Source organism: Convolutriloba macropyga, chromosome 7 (genome assembly GCF_964194025.1).
Source record: "Convolutriloba macropyga chromosome 7, txConMacr16.3, whole genome shotgun sequence".
Taxonomy (NCBI): domain Eukaryota; kingdom Metazoa; phylum Xenacoelomorpha; order Acoela; family Convolutidae; genus Convolutriloba; species Convolutriloba macropyga.
Genome location: NC_134474.1, coordinates 22,891,929 through 22,901,033, shown reverse-complemented (window position 1 = coordinate 22,901,033; position 9,105 = coordinate 22,891,929). Strand labels below are relative to the sequence as shown.

Sequence of the window (9,105 nt, the reverse complement as noted above, 5' to 3'; positions counted from 1 at the left end):
ATTGAAGTTTTTAATTTTTTGTTTAACTGTCGTTTTTACTTTGTCTCTTTATTCGTATGAAATTTCCCGTATAATTACAGATTTCACTGTCGTTTCATGAAATCATAGTTGAGCCACTCTTCTGATATTAGTAGATAGCTGATGGCTTTCTTGACTTTGAAAAACAATTGTTTTCCAAAATGAAAATAAACACTATTTAACTTCGCAATTTTGTTCTCTTTATTGTCTATTTGTTACCTAGATTCTTTAATTACATGTCAAATATTCCATTTTTGCTGTCACACAAAAATGTTAGAAGGCATTGGTGTCACAAAATCCGATGTTTTTAGTGAATTCGTTATGACTCAACTGGCTTCGACACGGGCTTTTCACAAAAGTAAATAAACTTTTGATTTTTGTCATTATTGACGTTCTTATTGTAGCCGTAAGTTATTTCCTGGATAATTGCAGGTCTCGAGTGCTTCCTTTGGACGAATAAAGGAAACTATTTAAATTTTTCACCTTGTGGCTTTCATGACTTTGGAATTTTTTAATTATTAATTAATTATGTTTTTTTGTCTATTTGATACCTAGTCTCATTAAGGAGAGGCACACACTACATTTTTGGTGATCGAAGGAGTTGCAATCATATAAATTTGAGGGCCAAAATATGGCTTTACGGTTTCGAAAGCGTTTTCTGACAAGTTTTTTTTTTTGATTTTTTGTTTGTTGTCTATTTGTTGTTCTTTTTATAACCTCGTAAAAAAATGAGTACCAACAGGTTTTAATGACCTTCTATAAAAGCATTGGCAATCGTTAGCCTATGGGATATTTTAGTTGATTTCTTATGGTTTTGATTATTTTGAAATTATTTCTTTTTTTTTTAAAAAAAATGAGCTTACCTTTACTATTTTTGTTCTCTATTTTCTAATTGCTACCAAGCCTTGTTATGTACTGGTCCTATATCTTTTCTGAAGAAACACATGTTTATTTGTTTAGTTTCAGATTTATATATCTGGGTTTTTCTATCTGTTCCTCATTTGGTAGACAGTTATGCCATAATTGTGGATGAGCGGGGTCGGAACCTTATGTGCGATTGCACATTACCGATCCTCCTTGTTGTTGTTACACCCCAGCCCATAATTTTGAACAAAGTGTTCCTCTTCTGTGTGTATTTTATTTTAATTGACATTTAGCGTACGCTCGACGTGCTGATACTATTGCTACTAAAATTTACACGAATCATTTCAAGAACCCAAAAAAGTCCAATCAAAACGGGTGGATGAGTATCTACTCACATTTTCAAGAACCGGAAAAAACACCGCTCAACTTGAAGAGTACTTTAAACGGAGTTCATTGAAGACAATCCGGTTGCGGAAAAAACCCACGGAAGAAAATCCCACTTCATTTTGGATGGGAAATAAACCCCCACGGAAATAAACCCCCACTTTCCTTTTAGAAAGCTGCGCAATTAGCGCGTTTGGCCATGCCTCGCATTCCATGGCCTTGCGTCAGCGGCCTATGCCTCAGCGGCCCTTGGGTGTTTATTTCCGTGGGGCTATTTTCCGTGGGGGTTTATTTCCTATCTAAAGTTAAGTGGGTTTTTTCCGTGGAGTTTTTTTCCTAGACCCTTTTTGATCATCACAATCCGCATTTTTACAAAATCCATTGACTCGAATTCGTCGTATATCCCACCATTATTTCATTTTTCCGACCCTCCACCAGCTAATCGGAATCACAAACTCTCAATGACCGGCATTTTTCCCCAGGTCTTCTAATATTTGTTCAATAGACGCTTCAACTGCACTAAAAATTTCATTATAATGCATAACTTATTTTTCAGCAGCTTATTGATTCTGCAAGTTCAAACGCTGTGGCCGTGGCTATTTAAAAGGGTGCTAGGAAAATTGCCCGACAGGGCGTTTAGCCGACAAGGAAAAAATGAGAAATTTAGCCGACAGTTTTATCATAATTGGTAATAAAAGTCCATAATTGGTCCATAAATCAGTAGTTCGGTTGTGATAGATTCATATCAAGTCCCACGGGCCGCTGAGGCATGGCCATGGCCCGCGAGGCATGGCCAGATGCGGTTAAATACCCTCGTTACTCTAGTTGATAAACCTTCGTTACGCTAGTTGATGAAAAAACTGCGGTATATTTGTCCGCTTACGAAATAGTGTTTTAAATTGGCCAATCACAGCTTCAGAATAAGTTTTATTGCTCATTTTACTTAAATTGTCGGCTAAATTTCTCATTTTTTGGTTGTCGGCTAAACGCCCTGTCGGCCAATACGGCGGTCACCATTTAAAAGTAATCTTTCAGAACATAAATTTCAAATTGGAAAAAATTTAAAAACAGAATAAAGTAATGCAAAGACTAAACTGCATAACTACGTCATATGTCGGAATACTTGGAAAAATAATTGGCATTAGTTTTCAATTTCACGATATATTTAACTGAACTTGATTGGTATTCTGCACACGGAACGGGTGGTAAATTCTCGGGCAAAGTTTGTTCCACATTTTCCCCAATAATTACACAAAGCTGGAAAAGGTCCGGATTTGCATCCCACGTTAACAACGGATTGTGACTCAACGCAACTTTGGAAAGCTCTGAAACTACAAGTTGAACAACATCTTTACAGGTAGCTTTTGAGTTAATCACAACTCGCACTGAAGTCCCTCTCGGCAAACCACAGTTAAAACGAGGAAAAACTTGAAGCACAATACATTTTGAGCTCGTCGACCTTGATGACGTCATTGCCGATGATGCAACACTTCCGGATGCTGTCACTCCCGATGATGTAATGCCCGATGACGCAATATTTTGAGTCGTCAGATGGTTTTGGGAAACATTTCGAAGCGCATTGAGGTGTGATTGGCTTCCGTTATTATTTACACCTTGGATAAATTGTTTTTGGCCCCCGTTTGGTAATGAAGTTTGAGATTGCAATGACTTTGTTCCAGAATGTTCTAGAACGTTGGAGGAAGTGTCGAGGAGAGTTTTTAGGTGGATTCCCAGTTTATTTCTGGCCATTCTGTTTTGCTGGAGAATGTCAAGTAGCCAGCGCATAGAGTGCCAAATGATTTCAGTTTTATCCGCCGTTTCACTTAGAGTTTCCAGTCGCTTTTTAGCACTTCGCATTTCGTCATCCGTGAAAGCCTTAACAAAATTTATGGTCATTCATAATTCTATGATTGTAAAAATCAACAAAAACTTGTAGCCAGAAAAACTTCAAACATCATTTTTTTGAATTGCCAATTATTTAAATAGACACAACTAATGTTTTAAGTCATATGGAGCATGTTTGACTTATCTTAATCTGCCGTCCCCAAACACCCCCCCCCCCATACATTTTTCAAAAGCCTGTCTGAAAAAACGAAAAAATTGATGCGTTTTTTACATTAATGTAGTCTAATAATGTTTCTGGTTTTCCACTAATTAATCGGGTAATAAGAACAATTGGGTCTGCTTTCTGATGTTAATAACAATGCATTGCTTGAATTGAAACTAGGAAGAATTGATTGGTAGGTGGATTTGAAAAAGGTACCTCTCTAATTTGGTAGTTGGCAACTAGAGTCAAGTTGTCCACTAAGCAGCAGAGGCGACAGTATGCAGAAGTGATGTAATGCTGGTACACCATCAGATGAGCTGAAAAGGAAACTTTTGTTTTTTTTGCTTGCCATTTATTTTTTGATCTCTCATTTAACTCGGAATACATCAGTTATATGGTAGCCTACGATCTTATGATGAAAATAACTACAGTAAGCACTCCAGCAGCTCATGTCTCAAAAATGTCATATAATACTTAAGTGTGTGCAGAAATATTATAGTCTCACTTGTTCTCAGCCAAACCCATGCAAAACATAACCGACTACCGTCGGACGAATTAAACTCAAACGGCTGGCCAGGGCTTTCAGTTGGTACTTCCAGCTTAAGGAATCTATATTCAAAAACTTCGGTATCATCGTTTGTGTACAAGAAGACTCGGTATGATTGATTTTAAAACATTTGCTAAAAAGGTTTGGCATCGTCGTTTTTGGATGCAATAGAGATTCAGTCCGTTCTGTTTCAGAAGATTCGGTGTGTTTGTTATTTAAACGTAAAATATTGTCATGTGCTTGGTTTCACAATCACGGCCTCAGAGAATGCACATTTCAAAAATATAAACTCGAAAGTGTTGCATAGGCGCTTGATCTATTGAATGTTAACTAAAATCTCGATGTCATTATTCAACCAAAAAATTTGATCAATTCCAAAAATTCCATATAGTCTAGACTCATGAAAATACATTTAAAAAACGACGAAACCGAATCTCTTGTGTTAAATACCGGACAAAAACGACGATACCGACGTAAAAATCATCAGGGCTTGCGTCGTTTTCGGCTAGAAAAAAAACGACGACACCGACAATGTCTTATGTTTAAAAATTGATGATCTCTCTACTCGGGTTGTAGTCATTTCTAAAACTTTGTTCCTTAAAGGAAGAGATATGAATTGTATTTCTGACGGCTAAGATTTTCTCAAAACAGGGAACAAGCACCTGAGATGCTAGTGTAACCGAGATACTCACTGAATTCGAATAGCTGCACAGTTAGTGGTACGAGTTGTAGTGCGTGGGTGTTGTGGCTGTTGTTATTGGAGTGGTTGCTTCCGTGGTTAGAGGACATTGTGTCAGAGTATTTGTTCACACTCGTCACTTCAGGTGGCAACATCAGAATCACTGACACATCCGAGTTCACCTCTGTAAAGTCATGTAATGGTTATAAACATAACCGACTAACGTCGGGCGAATTGCTCAAAAACTACCGGCGAGCGGTTGACTTCGTCAGTAGCTAGCCATGGTTTAGTGAAGCTAGCTTTAGCTTGACTCCACTCTGCAACTTTTAGTTTTCTAGCCTTGTTAGTAAATAAATCAAATAAAAAACTGATATTTAAGAAATTTGCAAAATATTGCAAAATTTAAAAGAAAAGCTTCCAGATTTTGCTGTGAAAATGTTCAAAACTATTCTTTGTCTGTTGAGTTATGTCAAGTAAACCATCTGCAAGACTTGAAAAGCTTCGCTGGCCAGTAAAGAGCGTTAAACTTAGAAAATTACTAAAATATTCAAAAATTTTGAAAACAATCGCAAATTTTTTTTTAAAATCTTGCTAAAATTCAAGATATTAAAATCTTCAAAACCATTTCATTGTCTCAAGAGACAATCCAGTATCCCTATTTCGAGCTTTAAATATTTTCACTTGCTCATAAAGTTCCAAAAACTTGAATCATAATAAATTTTTGAAAATTTGCAAAAAAAAATTTATCAAAAAATTGCTAAAGCACAAGTCATTAAAATATTGATAACCGTTCCATTAACTATAGAAATTCCTAGTTGAAACCTTATCAACAAACGTTGGAGGAGGTCCCTAGGACGCTAAGCTTAAAATGATTAAAATAACTCAAAAAGATTTAAAAAAAACTTGAAAAAACTGCTAATATTTTATAAAAATCGCTGATATTAAAATCTTGAAAAACATTCTATTATATCTAGAAGCTATGCATTAATCTATAATTAGACCCTAGAGGAGGTTGTGTGGCTCTTGAGGCTGGAGAAACCTAAAAAAATGACAAAAATTCAAAAACTTCGAAAAAATTGCAAGTTTTATCAAAAAATTTGCAAATATTTGTCATATTAAAAAACTGAAAGCAATTTTATGGCAAATATTTTTCAGTCTGAAAATTTTTCAGTAACTTATTATCAAACCCTTACGGACAATTTCCAGCCCCTGCGTCTTGAAAGACTTGAATAATGAAAAATAAATGTCAAAAAAATTGAAAAAATTTGCAAGTTTTGTTCAAAAAAATGCTAAAATTAGTATTGCTAAAATGTTGAAACCATACCACTGCCACTAGAAAACTATGCAGTAACCTATTATAAAACCCTAGATGAGGTTCTTTGACACCTAGGGCTGAAAGGACTCAAAAATGGCAAAATTTCAAAAAGCTTGAAAAAAATTATGAAAATTAGTATAAAATGCGTGATTTTAGCGAATCGGTTATTAATCACTAGCCACGGGGGGGGGGGGTGCACCGGGATATTGATGGGGTGGGAGGGGGCAACAAAGGAGGGGACAACAGCGCAGTGGGGGTGGGGCAATAGTGGGGGGGGGTGTCAACAGTGGGGTGTCTTCAACCTCTAAGAACCACCCGTCACACCATAAGTATAAGTCTCCAAAACAGTTTGAGCTGAAAAGCTCTAACTCTAATAGCACTTAATTCCCACTGGGCGCTACCTGTTTATCCCCTTTTTGAGGATGGAAAGTCAAAAGCGTCAGACGAAAAATCTCATAAAAAAAGACCGACAGGACTAATATAATTGCTACAAACTTCCTTTTGAGAGCAATTAACAAACTTCATTTGAGAGCAATTAACCATATTTCAAGTTCATTTATGTGAAAATTTAATGAACAATAATCTAGGAACTGCTTACGAACTGGGAACAAACACTCGACGTAAAAGGAAAACCAAAAGAAACATGCACATAACCTGCACAAAAAAGAAATTGACTACCTTGAATGACGTCATGACTTACCTACAATCTCATCCTTGTATATCCTATATCCATTGTCATCTTTAATAGCCAATCTCTTGAACAACTTCCCCGCAGCTATCGCCAGACTCCGTCTGAAATTGGCCTGGCTCATTGTCAAACCATAAGTGCCTACACCACCCCCTCCCCCAGGTGTTGTTGAGTTTGTTGATTGGATAGCTGAGGGCGAATTGGATGATGATGAGAGAGATAGGGATATTGCATTGTAACTGCCGCTTGAACTCATCAAAGGTGTTGACTGAATTGATTGGGGGTTGTTTGGATTGTTGTTGTTTGTGATGGTAGCTGCTGATGATGACGTGGACATTTTCAAATGCTGAGAAGAGATGGAAGGGTTGAGAGAATTGGATGATGAATGCTCGTGATTTTGATTTGATATTGGCACGTTGCTAAAATACCGCAAACACTATTTCTCAATTCAATTTCGTACAAAAACATGGAATTTTTTCCACTTCAAAACTTCCCCCAAACGAGCTTATGGGGAGCATATATCCATATAGTTACCATATTTAAATAATGATATACTATGCAATGGCATGTGCTCTGTAACAGGGGATGCATTAAGTACCGGTGTCGTACAAACGAAAAAGATAAAAAAAACATTGTCACGCGTAACAGGATTGATTTCAGAACACAATTATTCTATATACCTGAGATATCAATAACAGTATTCTTTGTATTGCACTTCAGCAGATCTTGAGAATCTGTTGGGAATTCAAAAGAAGATTCATGGGAAAATCAGTACAGGGAAGTCGTAATTTTTGGGCAGATATCTACTGAGGTCCATTTTTAAGGTCTAGGGTATAAATTTGGATCATCTTCAAAGGAAATAATACAATTTCAAACACGAATTACCGTAATGAAATGTAGTCACATAATCGTTGTCTAAAATTCAAAAACCGTGAGAAAAAATGTAGGCAATCTTTTCTAGCTTAAAAATTCATTGGAAAATATGGTTACGATTTTACTATCCAAAATTTTGAAATGTTTCCTTTCATGACAGCCAATAAATTGCAGGACTGCAACCCTAAGTTGGAGCAAGTAACCCTCAGTGATTTAAAAATTCCGTCCGACAGAAATTGAACAAGTCCAAGATTGACCATCGCCGATTTTCGACTCGTCATAAACAAATGCCCACCTAACAAATACCAATCCTAATAACTTCAGCGTGCAGCGCTTTTTCTTTAAATAGCACAATTAGATTGGTTCATATTTTAGCGTATATTTATTTAGACGTTGTTAACATTTTCCGGTAGGTCTTTGGTGTTCATTTGTCAAGTAATGCATAATATAGAATAGATACTGGCCTGCAGAAAACTGATTTTCAGGTTAGGTCAAGTTTTTTTTCATTAACCAGGTCTTGGATTCTGTTTTTTCATATCCTCAAACAATAAATCAAACGTAAACCGACTAATGTCGGAAGAATTTCTCTTGAATGACGGGCGAGGCAATTTAATTCAGGGGCTGTAACCTAAATTAATTTTTCTTTAAGGATGCAAAACTAGTTTATCACGCCGGGATTCGATCCATTGATCTACCGCTCCCTGACCAAAAGCACTACCCACTTGGCTTTCCGGCCCTTCTTCTTGCTATGCTGCAATCAATTTTATTTTTGCAACAAGCTTAACTTCGGGGTGAGAGCAATAGAGATCACTCTAAAAAAGAAGAACGAAAGCGTGAAAAAGTCACTTGAGAAGTCAATGTTCTAGAAGAAAAGCGCAAAATGGTCAAGAGAAAATTTTGCATAAAAAAGACCAATACGTTTACAATATTTGCAAAGAACTTCGTTCAAGAGCAATTAAAAATACTCAGCTCAAGAACTAGTGCGATGCAGTTTTTTCAAGCTGCTATTAATATTCGCAAGACAAAATAGACTGAAAAAAATTTTGCTTGACGGAAAAGGAGGGAAAAAAGAATGTACATGCTCTAAAGTGAGGGCCAATTCCCTTACTAGCATCTTCTCTCGCAAAACAAAATGTAGATTTTGGTTATCTATTGTAACACCAGGATTCACGCTGTTCCAAAAACAACATTCAGTTGTACTCTGTTGAACTTCAAGTACATAGATTTTGGATCTTTTCTGTTTATCCCCCCGTCCTATTTAACCAGTCTGTTTGCACCCCCTCAAAGTGTACTTTTTGGTCCCGAGGTATCCCTTTTTAGTCATAATAAATTGCGGGCACCAGGGGCTGAATATATGAATTTTTATATTTATATGAACGAATTTCGTTAAATCACGCATTATTCTTTGTCTGCCTTCATTATATTCAAAATTTTATCACCGCAAATGTCTTAATTTCAAAACTTCAAGGCATCAGTAAATTGTATACGTCGTTTGTGCATAATTGTACAAAATTCAAACAATGTATTATAACTAGTATAAGTGGAGGTGCAAATGGACGCTGGGTGTGGGGGGGGGCAGTACCAGAAAAGATCACACATTTCCAGAAACGAAACGAAGCAATTTTTTAGTCATACAGGAATCACAGAAAAATATTTGTTTAGAACAAAAATAAATAACGGGGCTTCAAAA

The 9,105-nt window shown here is 36.5% G+C and overlaps 1 protein-coding gene across 5 annotated transcripts in view; it reads right to left on the bottom strand.

Moving 5' to 3' along the window:
• Positions 1–2,290: 2,290 nt before the first annotated feature.
• The window catches only part of LOC142342709 (ankyrin repeat and fibronectin type-III domain-containing protein 1-like), a 96,246-nt gene continuing 89,431 nt past the window's right edge, over positions 2,291–9,105 (bottom strand). For all 5 annotated transcript variants that reach the window (XM_075394222.1, XM_075394223.1, XM_075394226.1 and 2 more), the window contains 4 exons: positions 6,555–6,961; positions 4,553–4,723; positions 3,530–3,630; positions 2,291–3,141 (listed from right to left, as the gene is read on the bottom strand). In XM_075394222.1, the coding sequence (XP_075250337.1) occupies positions 2,374–3,141; positions 3,530–3,630; positions 4,553–4,723; positions 6,555–6,961 (1,447 nt within the window). In that variant the 3' untranslated portion in view covers positions 2,291–2,373. The remainder of the gene's footprint in view (positions 3,142–3,529; positions 3,631–4,552; positions 4,724–6,554; positions 6,962–9,105) is intronic.